This window comes from Oryzias latipes, chromosome 17 (assembly GCF_002234675.1).
Source record: "Oryzias latipes chromosome 17, ASM223467v1".
NCBI classification, from domain to species: Eukaryota; Metazoa; Chordata; class Actinopteri; order Beloniformes; family Adrianichthyidae; genus Oryzias; species Oryzias latipes.
Genome location: NC_019875.2, coordinates 29,769,534 through 29,794,644, shown reverse-complemented (window position 1 = coordinate 29,794,644; position 25,111 = coordinate 29,769,534). Strand labels below are relative to the sequence as shown.

The following is a 25,111-nucleotide window of genomic DNA, read 5'->3' as shown; positions in this document are numbered from 1 at the left end:
ACTCAGACTGCACTATGACCGACCACACAGAGCTTTGGTGTGCAGTCCAAACCCATTACGATTCTGATTCAGAAAGATGGGGGGGTTTGCCCAACCAACTGTAAGTATTTAAGGTATTGATGTTTTAGTGAGAGTGGTAAAAGAAGAACACACAGACGCTGAGTCACAACACAGTTAATGAGGATTATATGAACTTCACATCAGCAAATGACCTCAGGATTTCCTCAAACACAGAGACATGAAACAAACTGCTGTTATAGAAATGATTGATGGATTTTACAGCAAAACAAAGCTGGACCAACCACCAACCATCCACTACTCCGTCCATCTGTACCATCCAGGGTTGCACAGCAAAATGAGTCTTCATGCACCTCTTGGCCCACTGCAGCCGTTTCTGCTTGTAAGTGTTGCTTAGTGGTGGGTGAAAAGAAGGTTTTCGTAGAACGGCAAGCCTCTGGAGGATCCCACACCTTGATGTTGGTGGGACTCCAGAGACACCAGCAGCTTCAAACATATGCTTGCTGCTTTGTAATGGCATTTCAGCAGCTGCCCTCTTAATCCGATGTGTTTGTCTGCTGCAGAAACCTTCTTCATTCTGCCTTTATCTGCACAAACCCGTGTGTGCGCGGAACCAGCCACAAATCTCTGAATAGTACGATGATCACGCTGAATTTCTTGTGAAATTCCCAAAGTTTTCTTACCTTGTCCAAGGCATTGAACTATTTCAGGTTTTTCAGCAGCAGAAATCCTTTTTTCTTTCTAATAGCGCTTAAAAATGTGGAGCGTCCTTCTGTAGTCATTTATCCTTGAACTGAGCTCACCTGGCAACCCAATTATCACAGGTGTCTTAGATTGATGGGATTGATCCAAAGAGCCCCGAGATACAATACATTCCATAAGATTAATTAAGAAAAAAAATAATCAAAATAATCTTTTTGACACTAAAATACGATATGCATAATAATTTGGAACGCATGTAATGTAATTATCAACACTGTCTGTCTGATCTGCTGGCTTTAAACAGGTAAACAGTTGGGCGGCCGTGGTGCAGCGGTAGGGCGGTCGTCCCATGATCGTAAGGTTGCAGGTTCGATTCCCGCCTTGCACGCCCATGAGTCGAAGTGTCCTTGGGCAAGACACTGAACCCCACCTTGCCTCTGGTGGTAGGCGGGCGCCTGTGTTTGGCAGCGGAGCGACCACCAGTGTGTGACTGTGTGTGTGACTGGGTGAATGGGTCTGTGACTGTAAAGCGCTTTGTCCTTGTAGGAAGAAAGGCGCTATATAAGTATACGCCATTTTACCAGGTATCAATCATCCGGATGCATCCACTCCTGTCTGCCTGGAGCTGCAACAGGGATGCAGGAAAACGCCTCAGCGACTTCCAGTCAGTTCTGTGGGTCCTCACTGGAAGACAAGCGTCTACTACCAAAAATATGAGTGTATGCCATAAACCCTTCACGCCATATGTAGCTAATTTCCAACAAACCATTTAATGCAAGACTCTGCTTCATTTATGACCATCTTGAACAGAAAAAAAACACAAAAAGATTTTTTTATTATACTGAAAATAAAACCTTTTAGAATTTTTTGTTGTCATCATTGTTTCTTTAATTTTGGTAAACATCCGTGTTCTTTAGAAAACAATCAAAGCAAATCATAAAAGATAGATTTCTTTCTTGCTAAAAAGAAAGCAATCACACACATTGGTCCACCCACTTTCCTGCTTTCATTTACTCAAGGCAGTTATGAATATTTACAAATGCATAGAGATGGTGAGTTTAAAGAAGGTTCCGAGGAAGATGCATAGAGTCTCCAGCATTACGGCATCATTCATGCTCTCATCGGATCAAGTGCAGGATGGCCAACATGCAGAGTCAGATTTAAGTGGGGTGGGGTACACCTTGAACCCATACAAAAGTTTTTTTCAGGTTTCAAGATCCAACAGTGGAAACTTGCACAGTCAGAGGTAATTATGGATGAAAACCTGCACAGATCCACAAATGTAGCCTCAGTTTTTGGAGATTTTGAACAAACAGAACATCTCTGTGGCATCCAAAAACACTGATTTTGATATTCATTGAAGGTTTTTCTTTATAGTAACAATAGTATTTGTAATAATAATTGCACTTGGGCCTACAGACTAAGGAGCTAAAACTAAAGGAATTTTATAAAGGACAATCTAAATTTAGTTTGGGATATCATAAACCATATTGTTTTTGTTCTGGATCTCATTTGCAGTCCGTTTCTGCAGAAATGCACACATGAGAGAAAATGACAAAAGGTTTTGTTTTGTTACACCAAAAAAAAGAAAAGAAAAAGAGGGAAGGCGTGTAAATGTGCAGCAGACAGAAAGAAAGAAAAAATCCTCCACAGATCTGCTCTCACATGTTTGATAAAACCAACCGTGTGAAAGAGTTTTCCGACTACGGTGGCCCTGAAGTGCAAATCACATCAACTAATCACTTGACGTAAAAACATATTAAAGATCATAACGGCAGTTAAAAAGCAACCATGATTTCCTCTCGGTTCTTTGCAGATGATGTTTTTCTCTATAAGCTTCATTGGACCAGGACCTCCAGCATGCATTGGGGCAGTTGGGGCTAAGTGTGAGGTGACTGGGATGACGGTCAGCACCACCCAGTCTGAGGCCAGAGTTCTTGGCTGGATTCTTGACAGTTTGTCTTCTCTGGGTGGGTGCAGAGCTCCTCCCCTTTTTGGAAGACTGTAAGTATCTTGGTATTTTTCACAAGTGAGGGAAGATCTGAGCGCGAGATTGATATGCCGATCGGAGCAGCGTCCGTCGTTATGTGGTCGCTGGATCGGTCCGTTGTGGTGAAGAGAGAGCTGAGCAAAGCTTTCCATTTACCGGTTGATCTTCGTTCCAATTCTCACCTATGGTCAAGAGCTCTGGATCATGACCCAAAGAACCAGCTGCTGAAATGAGCTTACTCCATAGGGCGGCTGAGCGCTCCCTTAGAGAAAGGGGGAGGAGCTCTGTCACCCGGAGAAAACTCAGAAGAGCTGCTGCTCCTCCATATTTAGAGGATGGAGGAAGTGGCCGGAAGAGGGAAGTCTGGGCACCTTTGCTTGGACTGAGCCTGTCCCGGATAAGCGGAAGAGGATGAATGGATGGATGGATGGACTAACTGTATGATGATGCTTGTTAACCTTTTGAACAGGAAGTTATTTGGCACAGCGACATCTTCCGACAGAAGATATGTCTTCAAGCTTCTGGCCACGCCCACTGCAAACATTTGGTGAATTCCACCACAGTTCAGGCTAAACCTCCTTTTGCTGTCCCTCTTCTTCAAAACATTAACATCCTCACCTAGTCAGTGATATCCCATAATAACTACCTTTTCCTTTCTTGACATTTCATATTTGTTTTCTACATTTTTTCTTTTTACATTTTGGCTTCTGGAATTTTATTTAGATTTTCAGACTGTCCTGTTGTTTTATTTTTTGTTGGGTGTTTTTCTAGCTGTCGTTGTGATCTTTGCGTTGAGTGATTTGTTGGTGTGATTTGTCCTTCAGGGCCACCGTACGCGACCCATGAAAAACCTCGGGTCACTGGTGTACGTAGGAACCAGCGCGCCACTGTTGGCCATCTCCGGCGTGCCGTCTGTCATTGCGTCCGTCTCTCTCGCGGTCCCTGCTGTGGAGGTGGTGGTTGTGGTGCTGTGCGTTGTGGTGCTGTGCGTGGTGGTGCTGTGCGTGGTGGTGCTGTGTGTTGTGGTGCTGTGCGTTGAGGTGCTGTACGTTGTGGTGCTGTGCGTTGAGGTGCTGTACGTTGTGGTGCTGTGCGTTGAGGTGCTGTACGTTGTGGTGCTGTGTGATGTGGTGATGTGCTTTGTGGTGCTGTGCGTTGTGTGCGGGATAGCGGTCTGTGAGGTGATTCCGCGGTGAAATGTGCTGCTGGTGCCGTTGCCTGCGGTTCTGCTCGTTGTGCTCGTACTCGTCCCTGTCGTGATGCTGGTGGCGGTGGTGATGGCTGTTGTGGTGGTGGTGGTGGTTGTGACCCCCGTGGTTATAGTGGGGCTCTTTCTTATTCACCACGGTCTCCACCTCCTCCTCCTCTTCCTCTTCCTCCTTTTCCTCAGGCGGGGGCCTGCATGTCCCTCTGTGGCTCAGGTCTCTGCCCGACCGCGTGTCCCCGGCGCCGGAGGTTTGGTTGCACTGGCTGTGGTGATCCGTCCGCCGGCGGTGGTGGTGGTGGTGGCTGTGCTGGGGCTTTTTTGGTTCAGTCCTCACCATCTGCTCCTCTTCGTCCTGAGTTTGGCCTTCGTCAGCTTTCTGCTCCTGAGCAGCGGCTGCTGTTGGCTCCTTGTCGGGGTGGTTGTCACGGGAACCTTTCCTCTTGGGGGCGGGGTCCTTTTTACTCTTCTGTTCATCCTGGTGCAGAAAAGAGGCAGAGTCATCTCAGTGAAAGGGTCACTCACGCACTTTTAACCTAATTAATTCACATTTGAATGGGATTTCCAAACACAAAACCAACTTTTGGTTCAGATTCAAGCATGAACATGTTTACAGGTCAACGAGATCTGTGACAAAAAACTAACCTGATTAGAAAGGTTATAAAATGGAAGAACAGAATCTCACAACTTAGATAAACTGTCAGATTCTTAGGGGACTAAAAGGGTTAACCTGGAATCTGATGCTAACCAGCTAAAACTGAAGCACAAACTAAGAACAAGCAAACGATTTCACTCGCAGAAGTAAGAGTTCCAGGAAGACAAACCAACGCTGTAGGATTTACAGACATAAATAAGACATTAAGCAGAGATGAAGATGAAAATGGAGACAGAGGATTGTCTGACGTGACATCTGAATGGAAATGATCAAACACCTGGTTTGATCATTAAAGACCCACTCCCATATAAATTGTGTTTTAACATGTTCTTGTGGCATTTTTCTGATGATAGACAAAGAAAAATTAAGATTAAGATTAAGATAAAAACTGCATTTCTGAGTTTTTTTTTAATTCAGAATGCAAAAGTGCAGTTTGAAACAGATTGTATTTGTGATGTAGAAAATAAGCTCCGCCCCTTGCTAATCATCAACCTGCAGAAAATTAGATCCATGAACGCCGGAAGAGGAAAATTGATGACAAATTGAGGAGATGGATAGTTGAAACTGTAGAGCCCAGAACAACCTCCAAAGACATTAAAGGTGACCTCCTAGATCAAGGTACATCAGTGTCAGATCGCACCATACATGGTTGTTTGAGCCAGAGTGGACTTCATGGGAGACGACCAAGGAGGACACCACTGTTGAAAGGAAATCATCAAAAAGCCAGACTGGAATTTGCAAAAATGCATGTTGACAAGCCACAAAGCTTCTGGGAAAATGTCCTTTGGACAGACGAGACAAAACTGGAGCTTTTTGGTAAGAAACATCAGCTCTATGTTGGTAGACTCAAGAATGAAGCATCCAACCAAAAGAACACTGTCCCTACTGTGAAACATGGAGGAGGCTCAGTTCTGTTTTGGGGCTGCTTTGATGCATCTGTCACAGGGGGTCTTGAAGTTGTGAAGGTCAAATGAAATCTCCAGATTATCAAGGCATTCTGGGTAGAAATGTGCTGCCTAGTGTCAGAAAGCTTGGTCTCAGTCTCAGGTCATGGGTCTTCCAACAGGACAACCATCCAAAACACACAGCCAAAAACCCCAAGAATGGCTCATAGAAAAGCGTTGGACTATTCTGAAGTGGCCTTCTATGAGCCCAGATCTGAATCCCATTGAACATCAGTGGAAGGAGCTGAAACATGCCATTTAGAGAAGAAACCCGTCAAACCTGAGACAACTGGAGCAGTTTGCTCATGAGGAGGGGGCCAAAATACCTGTGGAGAGGTGCAGAAGGCTCATTGACAAATACAGAAACCGTTTCATTGCAGTGATTGCCTCAAAAGGCTGTGGAACAAAATATTAAGTTATGGGTCCCGTCATTTTTGTCCAGCCCTATTTTAACCTGTGAAGCACCTAGTGACTTCTGTCTGTGAAAGGTGCTATAGAAATGACATTTACTTATTATTTACTTTACTTAGATCACAAGATGTGAGACTTTAAAGAAGCTCACTGTCATTACTCGAAGTGTATATTGAATATAACTCCAACTTTAAACAGTTTTATTTCACAGAATATGTGGCATTTATTTTAAACTGACATTTGTCTATGTATTGTACTTGTAAATACTGAAACTGTTTATTTAAAAAGTAAAAGTGTTCTCCTGAAATGTTAAAAAATGCTTTTGAAATCATTCAAATGATTACTGCAGGATCCTATGTCTCTGTTTTACTGTAAACAGACACAGAAGTCCCTTTCAGCTCCAGATCCTGAAACCATGCTGCTGCAGATTTTCACTCACCGGCTGTGGGCCTATCTCACTTCTTCTTTAACTGGGCAGGGGTTGAGGGACGAACAGACATGCAATGAAAGTGTTAGATGTGTCAGTGGAAACAAACACAGATGTAGATCAAACATCACCAAAGCTAAGACGTCAAATGACAGGAGTGGAATGAGGTGAGGTGACGTCTGCAGGCCTGCTCTGCAGCTACGTGTCGGCGTGTGCATGCACCGGGATGGCTGTGGGGCTGGTGGGCAGCGTGTTCTCAGCCAGCTGGGCGACCATGGCGTTGGCGGGCTCCATCTCAGGCGGGTGGGTAGCTCTCCAGTAGGACTCCAGGTAGTCAGCGATGTGCTCACAGGCGTCTGACAGCTGGTTCTCATCTAAGATCACGTCAAACATTTCCTACAGGAAATGGAAACATTATCGTATGAGGAAAACACAACTGCTTTATGTTGGGGAGTAACGATTCATTTGAACAATTCCATTCATATCACAGTTTTTGGCTGACGATAGGATTCATGTTTGATTTCTAGTTCATTTAGAACGATCTGATCCTCTGCCCTAAATGGATCCAGATCCTCTTCATCCAAACTTCCAGCAGTGAGACTCAGACAGAAATTCCTGCTACTGAACAGTTTTCCAGATTCTTGGATTTCTTCCAGATCATCAAGTTAATTGAAATCTGTGTCCAAACAAACCATTAAACTAGAATGAATGTCAAATCCATTCACATGTTAGTTTCCTAAAGTTCACCACTGTTGTTTTTCCACATCCAAAGAATCCAAAGGGAACATTCTTAGAACATTCTAGACACTGGATGGTCACATGACTTTATTCAAAGTCTGTCCACACATTGGACTGGAATGATGGACTGATCCGTGTTCATGACATCACGTGTGTTGTCCGCTGTGGTTAATCGTTTTTACCTTATAGTCACATAAACCTACTGTACCTCCATCCAGATTATATTTTTCAAGATCAGTAAAATCAGTTTAGGTCCTTTGAAATGATTTTATAATGGTATCAACATCTCGCCTCAGACAGAATTATTGTTACACCCCTAGCATTATGGGATAACTGGATGAGCAACGTCTGCAAAGGTTTTTATCATATAAAGGTATATATCTAAGTTCTAAACATGCTTGATATAAGACTTCTTAATGTACAAAGTACAAAGAACGACGAATACAGACTTGTTTTTAACAAACATATCAAAGTTCAATTTGCAAATGTTTTACTTGTAAAAATGACAATCAGTACATTTAAGATTTGATTCCTAAAACTTCTTATTTTTTCTTCATGTTTACTCGAAAAAAGCTAGTTTTATCTATCTATCTATCTATCTATCTATCTATCTATCTATCTATCTATCTATCTATCTATCTATCTATCTATCTATCTATCTATCTGATTGATAGTGCTGCAGTTCCAATATTTTCCACTAGATGGCACTCACACTTGGACACTGGGCGAGTTTATCTGCAGCCACCAGCTGAACATTCAGATGTTTGGTCTGAGACTTTCCTCTGGTCTTGATCAATCTCGTCAAAACCTTTGCAGCAAGAAAAAATAAAAAGTCACCAAGAAAAAGAAAACACAGATAACTTCCAGTTTTACCAACACACTCAGATGTTGCTTTTCAAGCCTACTTTGGGTGAAGAAATCTTCACGTAGACCAGGATTGGAGCCAGAGAGGTCTTTGACACCTGCAGAGGATGGTTGACGGTGTCGGCGTCCAGAACAACCAGCTGAAGGCTGCGGGCCAGCTCGAAGATGCGCTCCACCTCCCCCTGGATCTGAGCTGCAACAGCAGACAGAACCAGGATATTGTCAGTCTGAGGGAAACATGGAGAACCAGCTGCTGCATTTCACCAGAACTAACACTTGTTATCATCAGACCGTCAGGTTGTATTTGCTATCAGGTTCTATTGCTTTTAAATTTTTACACATTTTCAAAATACTGCTACAAGTGTTTTATTGTATTGTTTTTTAAGTAAGTGAATTGGTTCTTAACCTTAAGTCAATTTTAGTTTGATCTTTAGGAAAGTCTTAAGTATAAAAGTAACTAGAAGGAGCTGCGTTTCCAGAAGAAAATGCAGGGTTGATGCTACATGGCTGAATGAAAATTAAATTTAAAGGGGAATAAATGGCAAAAACTAAATAAATAAATAAAGAAATGAACAAAGTTGACCATAAATAAAGTAAAAACAGCACAATAACAAAAAAGATGTTCATGAAAAATGCCTGAGCTTGGTATCAAACCAGCGAGCTTCTGCACCAAGGATTCTCCATGTTTTTCAATGGAGGCAAAAATCCTGGAAATCCTGGAATATCTGGAAAAGTTCAAGGATTTGAAGGACCAAAAGTCACAGCTGGAAAAAGCTGAAAGTGCTAAACATTTGGAAAAAACATGTGACATAAAAATAATACAAATCTGTTTGCCTTCACAACTCTTTTTATGTCACATGACTTTGTTTGAACGGACTACAACTACAGACGCCGCACAAAACTCCAATATTCACAAACTATCTAGGATGGAAGTCTTTGTCTTTGCTGTTGGGCTGCTGCCTTTAGGGGTCGCCACATCTGCCGCTAACGAGTAGAACGAGAGTTTAGAATCAGGGCGGGGCTTAGGGAGATCAGAACAGGAGGGAGGAGCATCTGTGAGGAGCACAAGAACTAGCAGCTGTGATACGTACCAGCAGAATCTGAGAGCAAAGAGAGAGACAAGAGTAAGAGAAAGAAACCAAGTAAATTGTCTCCTTTCTGCCTGAAACCGAATATTTACTCCTCTAATGAAGTGGCAGCAATAAAGAAGTAGAATGGGGGAGAGAACCAAGTCAAAGAAAATGTAGAGAAACAAAAGGGTGAGAGGCAATCAGACAAGTGTTTGATGGTTTCTGCTTTCCTGCATTTAAAAGTCTCTGAATGGGTGTGAAGGTTTCTGGTGGTGTGGGGTCGGCCGGGTTGACCCTTAGTCATAACTGACCTCACAGGTGTCTGTGGGGGGGGGGATGGTCAGACCTGTGGGGAACTGAGAGTCATAGACCGCTCAGTGAGAGCAAACACTCATGCACATGTTCCTGCAGGCATCCTGCGGGTGACGGGTCGTAGTGAACACGGATGCAACACGGGGTAGTAGGTGATACAATCAGAGGGTGGTTTGAGTGGACGTCCAACGGCGGCCTATGGCCACTGGCGGATCACGTGCACACCCCGTGCGTGCAGCGTTTGTGCACAGTCACTAAGAATTCCCACCTCACTAACGACTAAAGCGTGGCGTAAGGACGCCGTACGGCAGCATCACTCGTACGCCATGAGTCCCATTATCCTTACAAATACTTCATGATACACTCAGCACATACACATCAAGAATCCAGGTAATTATGCGCACAGGTGTCCACACGAGTCTCAAGACACACCTGAGCTCCCCCCTTACACTGCAAAAATGGAATCTTCAGAAAGTAAAAAGAACCTTGTTTTGGAGAAAATGTTTTTTTTTTCTGTCCTGTAAAAAATGATCTTAATTCATGAAAACATGAACCCCGTATGGGTTCATGTCAACGTAACACGGCCCTAGTATGGGTTCGTGTCACCGTAACACGCCCCCCGTATGGGTTCGTGTCACCCTAACACCCCCCCCGTATGGGTTCATGTCACCGTACCACGGCCCCCCGTATGGGTTCATGTCACCGTACCACGGCCCCCCGTATGGGTTCATGTCACCGGTAACACGCCCCCGTATGGGTTCATGTCACCGGTAACACGCCCCCGTATGGGTTCATGTCACCGTAACCCCCCCCCCCCCCCGTATGGGTTCATGTCACCGTACCACGGCCCCCCGTATGGGTTCATGTCACCGTACCACGGCCCCTGTATGGGTTCGTGTCACCGTAACACGGCCCCCGTATGGGTTCATGTCACCGTAACACGGCCCTCGTATGGCTTCATGTTACCTCACCACGGCCCCCCGTACGGGTTCATGTCACCGTAACACGCCCCCCCGTATGGGTTTATGTCACCGTAACACCCCCCCCCCCGTATGGGTTTATGTCACCGTAACACCCCCCCCCCCCCCCCCCGTATGGGTTCATGTCACCGTACCACGGCCCCTGTATGGGTTCGTGTCACCGTAACACGGCCCCCCCCGTATGGGTTCATGTCACCGTAACACGGCCCACCGTATGGGTTCATGTCACCGTAACACGCCCCCCCCGTATGGGTTCATGTCACCGTAACACGGCCCCCCCGTATGGCTTCATGTTACCTCACCACGGCCCCCCGTACGGGTTCATGTCACCGTAACACTGCCCCCCCCGTATGGGTTCATGTCACCGTAACACGGCCCACCGTATGGGTTCATGTCACCGTACCACGGCCCCCCGTACGGGTTCATGTCACCGTAACACGCCCCCCCCGTATGGGTTCATGTCACCGTAACACGGCCCCCCCGTATGGCTTCATGTTACCTCACCACGGCCCCCCGTACGGGTTCATGTCACCGTAACACTGCCCCCCCCGTATGGGTTCATGTCACCGTAACACGGCCCACCGTATGGGTTCATGTCACCGTACCACGGCCCCCCGTACGGGTTCATGTCACCGTAACACGCCCCCCCCGTATGGGTTCATGTCACCGTAACACGGCCCCCCGTATGGGTTCATGTCACCGTACCACGGCGCCCCGTATGGGTTCATGTCACCGTACCACGGCCCCCCGTACGGGTTCATGTCACCGTAACACGCCCCCCCCCGTATGGGTTCATGTCACCGTAACACGGCCCCCCGTATGGGTTTATGTCACCGTAACACCCCCCCCCCCCCGTATGGGTTTATGTCACCGTAACACCCCCCCCCCCCCCCGTATGGGTTCATGTTACCTCACCACGGCCCCCCGTACGGGTTCATGTCACCGTAACACGCCCCCCCGTATGGGTTCATGTCACCGTACCACGGCCCCCCGTATGGGTTCATGTCACCGTACCACGGCCCCCCGTATGGGTTCATGTCACCGTACCACGGCCCCCCGTATGGGTTCATGTCACTAAGGCTTTAGGAGGACACTGCTGTGAAAAATAATAGAAAACAGGATCCTGGCTTTTTTTCTGTTTTCCTGAATAGTGGTGTGAGCTGGTTTGTGGTGGGTGGGCTTCACACATCAGAAAACCTCAGTTTTTTGGCTGGAGAAAAAGGTTTAATCTATGATTTAGCACAAAACATGTATCTATTATCTAAAACCTTTTGATGTTTCTTCTGTGACTACAATAGTTTTCATTAAATACCTGTGAGAACAAACTGTCATGATGCATGTGGAGGTAAGAAACACTTGTCCCACTCGTCCAAATGTGAATAATTGATTCTATGTTTGCGTCGGTGAATCTACTTTTAATCTAATTAAGGTTTTTAAATGGATCGCTTTTCCCTCAGAGGAAACACAGTCTTCAGATTGGGATTTCTTTTAAGCCATCAAAAACTTCTGGTCACCAAAAACAGCTCCAACAACCATCATGAGGCCAGAGGAGGGCATCAAGGCAGACCAACCTAAGTTGGAGCGGGTGTTGGACCGGTCCATTAAGGCCTTCTTCCCAGGGTTGTTGAGGATGGACCGTTTCGCCAGGGAGATGTCCGCCGTGACCCGGGTTATGGTTATTCTGGAGAACAAATGAAATGGCAGGAGTTGTTGCAGAGTGCGGGTATACACAGACGGTTGATTCAAATATGTGGCAAAGCACCAGAGAACTTACCTGCCTTCAAATCTGTGCTTTAAGAAGTCAAACAGAGCTTTCTGCATCATGTCTGTAACCTGAAGAAGAAAAAAAGTCAGGATTTTGGACCAAAAAGCTCATCAATTAGAGTTTTTCTTTGTCCAATATAAAGATGGCGGGAAACGTACATCCAAGCCCTTCAGGGATGGTCCCATCAGAATCACAGGACGCATTGTAGGCACAACGTCATACATGGCCACCTGCTCCCCCTGCAGACACCACCCAGCATCACACGAGGAACACGTATGTTTGATAACACACAGCTGTACCATCGGCTTCAGTACTGGATTCTGATTGGCTGCACTAAAAACGGATCAGGAGTTCCGGTCACATAGCCTGAACGTTCTATAGTATGCCGCCGGTCTAAACGCCAGAACCACTTTCCTTCTCTGCTGCAGGGCGAGGTCAGCGGGGGCTCTGTAGCTGCTTCCATGACAACCTCCCCCCCTCCCCCATATCAAATAGTTTTCTTCTTGTGAAAAACGATTTAAATGCTAAAAAAAACTAGATTGAAGTACTAAGAATTGATTCAACATTGATTTATATCGTGATGATGTCATACATGAACATACTTTACCGCTCACGCCGCCTGGTAGACCATCATCCCCCATCATGTGTCTGTCAGTCATCAAAAACGATCAATAAACCAACAAAACTTCTGATCTCTCTGTTATTTGGTGTTAAAGAAAAACGCGAAAAATGGCTCCGGATGTTTTGGAAATCCAAATATTGAAACAAACACCTTGACCTCCCAAATGCTTCTGAGCAGACAACGGTCACATGTACATGCTACCCCCCCTCCCCGTACCCCCCGTCTCGCCCCTGCAGAAAACACGTCTAAAGTCCTCTGAATGTGTGACACAAAGAAACATGCATGAAGAACATGAAAACATGTTAAAAAAGGGAGATTTCTGCTGCTTACCGGCTTCTTCTTCACCTGCTGATTGGCTGCGCGAGCACACACACACACAGAAACACAAGAGTAAGGCAGTGCCGTCACCGTGGTAACTCAGAGGGTTCACACATGGACTGACCTTGTGAGGGGGGCGTGTACTTCTTAGAGTTCATGTCCTGAGTAGTTTGAGATGCGGCTTTGCTGAAAGGACAACATTCGCTGAGTCAGCACACAGATTTCATCCCTCTTCATCGTCAAAGGGGAGTTTTTCTCCTGCCGCTCTGCAGAAACTATGTCCTAGAAAACGACAGGTTCTTGGCTTTTGGCTAAAAACGGCATCATCATCATCATAAAAAAGACCACTGGGACCGCTGAAGACTAGATCAAAGGAATCAGGAGGTTCAGACAGAGCCGCCTCTTCTGATTGGCTGATGGATTCAGTTCAGTTTCAGCTCTTCATGAAACACTCCCACACATAGATGGACAGACGAGAGAGTTTTGTCGTCTCTAAAACACAATTGAAAGTGTCGGAAATCTCAAATGTGACCAGGAATCTGAACCTAAAATGTTCTCTTTGGTTTGGTCTCATGTTGTGGTTTTGTGTCTTTAACCTTTTACATTCTTATCTGTTGTTTTTTCTTCTTAAAATCTGTTTTATGTCTTCAACAACATGGACCTGCCAGAGGACTGTGGAGGGAAAGTAGCCGACGGCTAAAAATCTGGCATATTTACATCCGTTATTGTTCATTCATGTGCAGAGTCACTTTCTTATTAAAAACAAAATATTCAAATACAATACAACAAAAATGTTGCATAAGCATTGGTTCCATAAACTTAAATGGCAACAATAATTCAATTTTTTTTATCTAATGCATTAAACACTGACACCTCTTTGGTGCTGAACAGAACTTTGTTGGTTGAAGTTCCCTCTTGTTGGTAGATGACTGATTCAACTGCTAATCCCAGATTCTAATCTGGCCTTCAGGCCTGACAGATAAACCATCATATTCCACAGAACAGCTGCTCTCTGACCTTTGAAGATGAATCTGGGACTTTGGGGAGTCTGATGGAACCAGAAGCTGACCTGGCGCCGACCTTCATACCTGGCTAAGGCCTTGGCGGCTTTCCGTGCTTGCACTTCTCTCCTGATGAGGATGGTTTCCAGGTTGACCGGACTGGGGACGAAGCCCACAACGCTGTCTTCCTTCACCGGCCGGCCGATCCACCATTCAGTGTTGAATTTCTGCACCGTTCAGAGGAGAAATGGTTCAACTGAAGAGACGTGGCGTCACATTCTTCATGGTGGTGAAGTCGCTTGTTCGTCCGGAACCTCTTTGACGTGCAGGAAGTCTCGCGCCTCGAAGGTCACGGCCTTGCCCGGCACAGGGACGTTGTCGTCGTCTGCCGGCGTGTACGAGAAGTTGCAACGTATCGCAAAAGCAACAGGCTTGTACTAAACACACAGAGGAGACACAGACGTTAAGGCTATGGAACTTCCCCTGTGGAGATTTATGACGCTCAGGGGAAGAAATCCCTTCTTCTGCCCCAGAGGTGACATCTGAAGAGATGCCACCTCACAAACCATCTCTGTGGTAAATGCAGGAGACAAATGTGTCTCCGTCTGACGGAAGGACACAGTTCTGGTTCTACTGTCCTAATATCAATCCTCATATGTCCAGATCTGCATTTAAGACGTTCCTTCAAACACAGCAGACAAATTCAGTCCAATTCAGAAAAGTCAGTTCAACAGAAATGTCAAATGGATTTATTGTCCTTTTGCTGACAGTTTTTACCCAAGACACATAAAATGTGTTTAATCTGTAATAAAAGATTGAATCTGTCTTTGCTTAGAAGTGCTGATGACAGAACAGGAGCGTTAGTGTCTCCTTCAGAGACACTTTCTACTTTTAAAGCAGCTTTTCATCCTAAAATATCAGGAGATTTGAACTCAGACTGACTTACGTCTTCTGTGAGTCTGAACTTCGTCAGAAAAACCTGCAGGCTCACTGGAATAAATCATCAGAAACATTTAATATTGTAATAACCTTCCCATAAAAATGGCAGCACTTTGCAGAAAAAAAGGAACCAGAAAAAACTTCAGATATAGATTTGTGACGCCGTTTAACTCCATGAAACTCCACAGAGTCTCCTCTCCTCGTCCTCCGGTGGGATTTCTTTGAGAAAAGGATCCACAGCAGTTTCTGCACAAACCTCCTGAGCCGACAGGAGGGGTCCGTGTGGGTCCACACGACTGTCATGGCTTCAGTTCCCTGAGTGGCAGATGAAAATGTCTGCCGTGGGTTTAATTCCTCTAAATACCTGTTGGAGCTTTAATCCGGTCAGAGCCAAACGTCAGCGGTGCGCCGATGCTGCTCCTAATTACTCCACTGTGAAAAGCTCATGCTGTGGGGGTCACCAGAGGACAGCCCGCATGAGTCCGTGTCCTTGATTACAAAGCACCAGCGGGGCTCATTAACTCTGCGGGGGTTCGATTCCCAATTCAAGTGAATCCATCAACAGAGATCTGCCGATGTGGAAACCTTGGACGGAGGCCGTTTTTATCTGCAACATCCAGAGATGTTTTTCCTCCTGAACATCTGCAGGTTTAACAAACACTGAAAAATATTTCAGTTTGTTCAGAAACTCTGCAGCTTCAGAAAACACCCAATCATAGAAAACACAGTTTTACTGACAGACATGAACAATTTTGTGTGTCAGAAATGATGTTATGCGGTTTGTGTCCAACTGGAATTCTATGGAACCAAGTCTGCCATTCATCGGAATGAAGATGTGAAAGAAAAAGCCTGGAGGAAGATTCACCAGGTTTGAACCGCTCTGACACTTCACACCAAGAAAAAGAAGAAGAAGAAGCCCCTCCCTGATTTTTAGTGTGAACATGGGCTAAAGGCTCAGTGAAAAAGTCATGTTTGTGGATCAGCTGAAACACGGATGCAGGTGAACAGACACACCTGTTCTCTAAAGTTTACATCCTCACTCTCACTTTGAACTCATTTTAACTTTAGAGTTTTTTTTAATATTTTTATATACATTATATTTTTATAATAAACATAAACTAAACTAAACAGACTAAGCTAAACTGGGCGTCCCCCCCTCTCGGTTATTGTGCCCTTTAAAGGTGGGGGCGTTTCTGCGAGGCGACGCAGCCACCGTTGGAAAAGCCTGGACTGCATCTCTTCTGCATTTACAGCGCTCTCTACTGTCCTGTGTGGACGATCGGAGGGGATCCTGTGTCCAGTCCTCTTAATGAGTGACGCTCCACGATGGCGTCCTCCTGTGGGAGGAGCAGAAAGTACCTTGGCCTTCTCCAGCTGCACCTGAGCGTTTCTCTCCTCCACCACATCCGTGTCCTTGTGCTCTCCCTGCAGAGGAACATCAACACACAACGCTAAGTCAAACAGGAAAGCAAAATAAAGTCTGAAGTTCTATTAAATCTGCTCACAAACCTCAAGCCTCTAAATCGGGGGGGGGGGGGGGGGGGGGGGGGGGGAACTGCGGCCCGCCAAGCTGTTATAAATTATATTGATAACCCTTATTAACATTTTCTTTTCTGGTGTACTGATAAAGTATTGAACTTTGTTTGAGTGCAGAAAATTATTCTGCATTCATGTAGTATTTTTTTTTTTTAAGTTCTTGGGATTTCTGACTCGGTAACCATTTTTCCAATCATTCCAAGACCACCTGAACGCAGCATTTCTCTACATTTTTGTTTTTCCAAATGTTTCCGCCATGGTAGATGGTAGATTACCAAAACACTGCACTGATCAGCTCCTGGTCCGGCCCTTCTGATACATTTTAGGACCCTTTGTTTGCCCACCAGTCAAAAGGTTTGAACACCCCTGCTCTAAAAAAATCCTGTTTTAAATTTCTGCTTCCATTTCTGTCCAAAGAAGAAAATATTTCCTCCTTTTGCCTCCAAACGTCAGCAGCAGATCCTACCTGGGGGGCTCAGAGACCCCCAATGTCCCTTCATAGACATGCTAATGGGTGAACCTGTGCCTTATCCGGGACGCTGCAGGTAAACATTTGTTTACTTCTGTCTGCTGCAGATAAACATTTGTTTACTTCTGTCTTCTGCAGGTAAACATTTGTTTACTCCTGTCTGCTGCAGGTAAACATTTGTTTACTTCTGTCTTCTGCAGGTAAACATTTGTTTACTTCTGTCTTCTGCAGGTAAACATTTGTTTACTCCTGTCTGCTGCAGGTAAACATTTGTTTACTTCTGTCTTCTGCAGGTAAACATTTGTTTACTCCTGTCTGCTGCAGGTAAACATTTGTTTACTTCTGTCTTCTGCAGGTAAACATTTGTTTACTCCTGTCTGCTGCAGGTAAACATTTGTTTACTCCTGTCTGCTGCAGGTAAACATTTGTTTACCACTTTCTCTTGCAGACATCTGTTTGCCCACCACCCGTCCCTCCTATCGGCCAAAAAGCGTCCGGGCAAAAGTGCAAGACGCCCCCGCTGCTAAATTATTAAATCATGCAGCAGATGAGTCATTTCTTCCTTTAATGCAGAACCTGCATTATTTTATTATTTTTAAAACGGGAAACATTTAAAAACTGGGAACTCTTAACTTTCCGGTTCTGTTTGTTTCTGAAGAACAGCGTTGATGTGATTCTTTCTCTGAATGACAATCGTGTCGCTGAAAGAAGCCGTTTGGTTTTCAAATGTTGATCAGTGAACCAAACAAGAATTCATATTTAATACGAATAAATTTAACTTTCAATTTTGTCAATGAGTCCAAACGTTTGCAGTCCAAAAAAAACTAAGGACACACATCAGGCTGTCAGAGGGGGGCGCTGTCCACTGTCCCTTCAGTAAAGTGGTTTAAAAATCAGCGTTTCTTGATGAGGACTCACGGCATGAAAACCACAAAGGACAAAGACGGAGGTCATCTAAGGTCAACGGTTCTGCTGGGATCGAACCATCATCTCTGAAGTCTCCAAAGAATCAACCAAGCTGGAATTGGACTTTTCCAGAACTTCCTGACCGTCTGCTCTCTTCAGATCAGATTTAAACCTCCTGGAGCTGAAGGAGGCCTCAAACATCACCACTGCCTTTGAGCAACATTTACAGGAGAAACTATGGATCCAACAACCACAATGAGACGTTTGTGCAGAAAATCTTCTCAACGTTTGCACAGTTTGGGTTTCTAACGTGTTTTCATCTAACAACACTTCTGATGGGAATGTCCGTTTTGGTGACGGAGGGATTTGTTCTCAGCTCCAACCGGAATCCGGAGAACGGAGAATGGAATATTCCGCTGGGAATAAAGAAAACTGTCCGTCAAAGTCCTTCCCTCCACCCTCCTCTTCCTCGCTGCCGTGATTGTCTCCAGCTAAGCAGATTATGAATGCGTCCATGCAGGATTTACAGACCTGCAGAGCCGTCGCATGCAGCCGCGACTGCTGCAGAACGCGCAGCCGGACAGACGTGCACAGATCAACGTGCACGCGTGTGACCCACGACAGACCAAGAGGAAGCGGCCTTCATCACCTGTGGCGAATCCCAGAAGGATTTTCTCCAGAAGCCCACCCCCCCTGGTTTCTGTCTACCGTCTGAACGTTGGATCCTCCTCAACGCAAAATCGTTACGAACACAAAAGACAGAAAGGTTTGGGGTTTGAACCCACAACCTCCAGAATAAAAGCACGACCGAGGTTCTGCTGAAGCCTGTCAGAATGAAGCAGGAAGATTTTTCCTCCTAACAGATGCCGTCCACATGAACGGCGATGGAGAAGGAGGCGAGGAGACGAGAACGCCGCCGCCGTAGATCTTCAGAAGAGGCCGGCTCTGGTGACAGAAGCTCACGGCGCCGATCAGAAACCGTCACGGTCAAGTTTCCTTTGTCACATCCGGATCCCAAAGGCATCTTCGGTGTCTCAGTGGTTTAGCTGTCCACTCAGTCGACCAGGAGAACGTTGACGCCATCACTCTGCTGCCTTCCAACCAGAGGAACACGGCGTAAAAGTGACCACGAAGTTTCTGTCAGAGAATCAAACGTTCTTCTTTCACTTGATGATGGCGTGATGAAGGGCCAAAGTCTTCCTCGGTCATCCGGATCCACTTTTTCTTTTCTTTAATGAGCTGGAACTGACACTAAGTTATGTTTATTCTCCAAAACGTGTTCTGGATGTAAATTTGTGACACACAAAGGAAGGTTGATGGTTCAAGTCTCTTTGTATTTCCATTTCTCAGCAGCTGTCGTAACTTTTCCTTGGATGAAGTGTTTATTTGACTTCGTCAAAGGTTAAAGGTCTAAGTGTTAGTTTGACCCCGAAAGGGTTAAGAGCAGCTGATTATATGAAAACACGTCCAGATCCGCCAGAGGACTGAAGACAGGAGCTCAAAGTAAGAAGAAAAAAAACAGAGAGGAACTTTCTGATGACACCTTCAGGAAACGCCATCGGCTGGAGGGCGAATTCTTTAAAGGCCAGTTCAGAGGAAAATTCTATTTTGGTTTTTTAAATCATGTTCTTGGGGTATTTTTCTGACGATAAGGTTGAAAAAGCATTTTTCAGGCTTTTTTTAAATTCAAATCCTTGTGTCAGCAGATGACAAAATGTTGTTTGAAAAAGATCATAGAAAACACGCTGGGCGGGGCCACAGGCTCCCTGCTCCGCCCCTTTCTGATCATCCTCCTGCAGACAAACACATCCATGAAAGTCTTTGTTTTCCTGGTCTGAGCTGGAATCTGGATCAGAACTGGACGGATGGATGGATCTGATGTTGCTGCTGTTTTCGTTGCACGGCTAATGTTAGCTTGGGGCTGTAAGCTAGCATGAGAGTGTGTAAACAGAGAGCTCTCCTCGATGGGGAGGGGAAGGGGTCGGAGTTGCTCTGCACCAACGGTCCCACCCTCAAATCAAAGCTGAATTTCTGCTGAACTCCTGCCGCTCTGCAGAAACTAAGTCCTAGAAAACGCCACAGGCTTTGGCTAAAAACAGCATCATCATTAAAAGACCACAGGGAACACTTTGGAAACAGATCAAAAGATGATTGGAGTGGGAATTTAAACTGAAAAAATAGACGTTGGGCTTTTTCACTCGTAGCATTGTATTAGATAAAAATGGCATGTACCATGTCACGCCCCAAAAAGGGGACTTTGTTCCGCCATTTTGACCAGAAAGCATGTTATTCCAGATATGATGAGAACATTGAAGCAGCATGTAAACCTGGTCAAGGTGGATGGAAGATCTTTTTTTTTTCTGTCACTGATTCTGAAGAGTCCAACAGAACCACAAACCGCGTGACGGCAGGCTGAGAGTGGAAACAACTTCCTGTTCAGGAACCAGACAGAAAACAAACCGTCATTTGACTTATAGTCACTCGTGTGGCCAAAAGTCTCTCCTGATGACTTGGAGTCCAATTCCAGAAATCTGCAGTGAACAATCATAAAGCTGTGGAACCCCCCCACTCCCAGATTATTAACATTCTATGAGACTTTCAAGGCGTCTGAAATGATCAGTTATAAAAACAACATTTGGGTGCATGAAGCAGCCTGGAGATGCTTTGACCTTCTGGTCACAGAGAAGGAGTTTTATTAGCTTTCAGTGGAGAAACTTCCCACTGGAGTGAAAACGTGAACTTTAGAGATTTGTCTTTTTCTCTTCTAGCGGTTTTGTTTTTGTTACAGCAGCTGTCTTCCCCATCATCCCATTCTTCCACCTTTAAAAATGATGAGTTTAAAAAGCTTTAAAGACACTTTTCAGTGGAAAAATATTTGTAGATTTTTTTTTTACTGCATGAAAGATTGAACCTTTGGGAAGTTTGTTATAAGACAACAGAGTTACTGAACATATATTTCTAAAAATGCAATATGATGTCTGAAACTATTTAGTTTAAACTAAAATAAAAGGAATGCTTTTGACTTTCTGGGTTTAATGAATAGATATTATTCAAATGTTTTTTCTCCAAAGAAAGGGAAGCTTTGCGTGAAGTAAATCCAACAAACAGGTGGAGTTTCTGCTGCGAGAGGCTGTAAAATCACGCAAAATCCTCCGTGTGAGAAAAACATTGTAGTTTCATCCCATCTGACTCAGACAAGTTACGCAACAACAACAACGATCTGCGGCTCCTTCTTCTGCTGGACACACGGCGTGATACCAGTTTGCTCTGCGCGCGCAGTGATTTGGAAAGGCCTCATCACTCACGGATTAACGCGCGGCGCAACAGATGGTGCATTCCCTTGCGCTTCCGGTCATGCCTACACACACTCACGGGGACGCGGTCACGCACACGAAAAGCTGGAGAATTTGGTTTTTTTTACCTTCTTTTTAGGCGGCATGGTGGTTGAAGATCCACTCGTTCACACCACGCGTTAACTAAACGGTCAACGTTACCGTTCACTCGGTTCCAGTGACGGAGACGTGCGCAGGTGTGCCATGTGACCTGCGCTAGTAGAAGTGACAGGTGGAGAGTCCAGTTACACAGATAGATGGAAAGGGAAAAAGAGACAAAAAGAGTCCAGTTTTACGCGCAGTTTTCTGCGTAAAAGTGAGGTGTCCCGGTCAAGTCAGCGCGCCGCTCGTGTTTCCAGTGGAGCGTGCGCGGAGGGCTGTTCCCTTCTCCTGGGTCCTGAAGGTATTAAAGGCTTATATCTCTGCGCGGCGCATGTTGCGCTGCGCATCTCCCGCTCTGACCTCAGGCGCAGACACACCAAGGAGGTCTCCATCCCTCAGACAGACTCCATCCTCACAGCCTGTGAGGTCTGACAGGTTGGATGAATCTAAACAACTTCCAGCCCAGATAGCAACGTGTGTGGCCTCCAGGAGAGACGGGACGAGCGGAACACGAGCGCGTTCGCGCGCGTGATGTACTGCGCAGAACTGCAGGGAAACATGGCATTCATCATCCAGAGGGCGGGAGATTTTCTGGATCTGAATGTCAGCGCTGGAGTGCGCGCTGGTGTCAGCCTGCATGATGGGATGTTCCAGAAAAGGACGCTGAACTCTTAATGAAGGCTATAAAGAAGTTTTTTCCACGTTTTCTGAATAAATAATTCTTTCAGACAGCAGTGAATTTCGCAAATAAGACTCTTTCACAGCGGAAGAAACCAAAATAGGAAGGGTTGGTATGAAACCAATCCTTTGGGGATATGCAAAGGGAGTTTTAAAATTATTATGGGATGGCCAAAAGACCAACAGCTTGGTGGTCATTTTGTTGCAAAGACATCAGGCAATTTTCTCATTTCCACACAGTTTGGGAAAAGAAAACTTTTGTTTTTTGTTCTTCACAAAACTTCACACACACACACAGGTCAGCCTACAACCACAACCAAAGTTTCCTTGACCTTTGACCTCTTTAAGAGGCCACCATCTTGAAATTTCTACCTTCTAATTTAGTACCTTCTATAAATGTAAACCCCTCCAAGGGGGTTTCCATCAATCACCAGAGTGGCGTTCCCCTGTTGCTCACTTTTTTTCTTTTCACCAGAATATTGTGACAACTGATCTGACAAATATTTGGCTAAAGCTGAACAAATAGATATGACAGGATATGACCATATTAGGACTGGGTGTGGTTAACAAAAAAACTCAGTTGCCAAGGAAATCCAGGAGTTTACTTTTGGTGATTTTTTTAAAAAGGACATCGACCTGTTTGCTACCCCCAGACCACCAAAAAATAGAATAGTTGCTATGGAGATAAACCAACAAAAAAGCTGCTATTTGTCACATGTAACTCTATGTCCCTCAGAGCTGCAGCCACAGGCAGCAGCAGAGGAGCCAACATATGGCGTCAAAAACCAGACCAACGAAAACCAAATCAGGTTCAAAGTCAGCCAGCGTGTGACCTTTCGGCTCCCAGAATTCATTTGGACTTCTATGGAGCCGCAGCTCAAATGCAGCTAATGACCAACATTCCTGTGAGACTCTGTGATCCAGTTAAGTTGGATCAGAGATAAAACGCCTCCCTTCCAGTCAGAAAAGCCGCCTTCATGTTGTCCTTTTGTTTACCGCCCTGCTGAACATAAAAGGACACAAACTCCAAGGAAACGCTGGAACAGGAGCAGCGGAGGCCGGCACACGGCCCTCCTCTGGTTTCTGGCAGCAGATGCCGTTCGGCCAGCCAGCTCTCCACCGGTAACGGTTTCCAAATGGGCCGTGCAGTTTGCCGAAGGGATGAGGAGGTGAGGAGAGACGACCTTTCAATGTGACGTTAATGTCATCCAAACCCCACAGATGTCCGTTTTCATGAGCTTTAGGCGGGTAAATTGTCGAACGTGTCTGCAGTGTGCAGAGAAATCTAATATCTTAGAATTGTCTACAAAAATAAACACATAAAATGTGTTTCCTTGATTTTAGCAGCATCACATGTTAAAGTCCTAAATGAAATTCTACAGTTCATCAGCTCCAAATACAAAGTGCAACTGTTCCTTTAAGAACACATCGCCACAATCCTCCGCCATGTGCACTCACACATTCATAAAAAAACGTCTGTCTTTAAGCTGCTTATGACCATTTTTATGTGAGTGTGTGATAAACCGAGGCGGGCGTGGCGGCGGCTCCAGAGCGTGACCTCCCGCTCGGTCCTGATGCTGCGTCCTCACGGGAAGAGGCTGCACCTGACCGAGACGGCTCGGTTCTGATGTTTCAGCTAAAATAGATGTAGCTTTACAGATAAAAGCTGGTTTTTTCCACATTTCAGCGATTTTTCTAAATGCAGCAACAAACGTCTGCAGAGGGGGGAGGGGGGGGTAAAGTTTCGTTGCATCAAAATGGAGAAAAAAATGTGAGTCAAAGAAACAGAAATAAAAGACCCACAGGCCGGGCTCCACCTGGTCCCCCCCCTTTTTTTCAGCTCATGTCTGATTTGAAGAATGGCGTGAAGATGATGCTCTTCCTGGAGACGGAAAGGAGGGAAGTGAGGGAGGGGGGGGGGACATGAGGAGGAACATCTGCAGGACCCCCATCTCTGATGGGACATAAAAGCAGTGAGGAGAACCGAAGCTCCTCCCTCTGAGGCGGTCTGAGGACCCCTCCCATAACACCCCATACCGGGCCGGGACCTGACCATTCAGAGCGGCCCCCCCCACAAACCCCTACCACTTGAAAGCGGGCTACAAACTAAACGTTTGGAACGTTGGATGTGGCTCCACCTACTTTTACTGCAGCATCTGGTCATTTTATGACTTGAATAAGTTCAACTAAAAAAACTATGAGAACAACGGCTGATGTCCTGGAACCATTTTTCTTACATTTACAAAACATGGAGCAGTAAACCCCGCCCCTCACCTGTCAGCAGGTGGGAGCTTTGGGTGATCCAGTTCTTTCTCTACGTTTCTCTTCCTTCTTGTCGATAAAGTTCAATCCATCCATTTTGAGGTTGGCCCTGTCGATCTCTTCTGGGTCTCAGTGACAAACAGTTTCTTAATGTTTGATTTTTCTGTCTTCAAATCGATAAAAAAATAAAGGAACACGTTTGGTTTTCAAACATTTATAAAGTAGCAAAAGAAAGGAAGCCGCTGAATTACAGCTCTGGTTCTTAGACTCTCGTAGGAAAAGTCACGACTACAACTTCTCCTAAAGTTTCATTCCACAATTCCTCCAAATCTGCTGGAGGACCACAAAGCTATCACATGTCATATGTGGAGACGGTTCTGATGCACCTTCTCCACATATGGGGGGGTGGATGTGGGCGGGGGGGGCAGAAGCTCCACATCCACCCGTACGCCCTGAAGCTACGGAGCTTCAGATGATGGCAGATTCACTTACGTAGGTTGGCTGCTCTCTCCGCCAGTGTCCCAGCCCACAGCAAAACATCAAGACATCCAGTTACAGAGAGAGGAGGGGGGGGGGGGGTTGAGCTTCCGGTGGGGGGGGGGGGGGGGGGGTTAGAGTCACTCAAAGATGTTCCTTTGTGGCACAGGTGGTCCACCTGATCACATGCTCAACAGGTAGAGGATGGAGGAAGCCACCTTGACGTGGTGGGGGGCGTAAAGAGGAGGGTGAGGACCCCCCCGCCCCCCTGGGTCCAGGTGATCCTGACGTCTCAGAACCATTCCCGTCTGCGCAGAGGTCGGGTCGATGCAGCACCGGTCCCGCTCAGGTGGATCATCCTGCAGCGGACGGCTGTCCTCTCCAGCCGG

General features: G+C 45.7%; 1 protein-coding gene across 3 annotated transcripts; it reads right to left on the bottom strand.

Annotated features, from left to right (window-relative positions):
* Nucleotides 1-1,583: 1,583 nt before the first annotated feature.
* On the bottom strand, nt 1,584-24,821 carry LOC101163277 (voltage-dependent L-type calcium channel subunit beta-3). Of its 3 annotated transcripts, XM_004079518.4 has the most exons (14): nt 21,293-22,009; nt 16,320-16,385; nt 14,336-14,458; nt 14,109-14,248; nt 13,145-13,206; nt 13,033-13,058; nt 12,239-12,319; nt 12,090-12,148; nt 11,887-11,996; nt 9,045-9,053; nt 7,995-8,146; nt 7,802-7,897; nt 6,574-6,747; nt 1,584-4,392 (listed from the first exon to the last, which is right to left on the bottom strand). In XM_004079518.4, the coding sequence occupies exons 1-14, from the start codon at nt 21,308-21,310 to the stop codon at nt 3,568-3,570; spliced, it is 1,941 nt and encodes a 646-aa protein (XP_004079566.1). In that variant the 5' UTR covers nt 21,311-22,009; the 3' UTR covers nt 1,584-3,567. The 3 variants fall into 3 exon arrangements, with proteins under 3 accessions (XP_004079566.1, XP_023821118.1, XP_020566890.1); XM_023965350.1 differs by lacking the exons at nt 9,045-9,053; nt 21,293-22,009 and adding an exon at nt 24,738-24,821; XM_020711231.2 differs by lacking the exon at nt 9,045-9,053.
* Between the last annotated feature and the right edge of the window lie 290 nt (nt 24,822-25,111).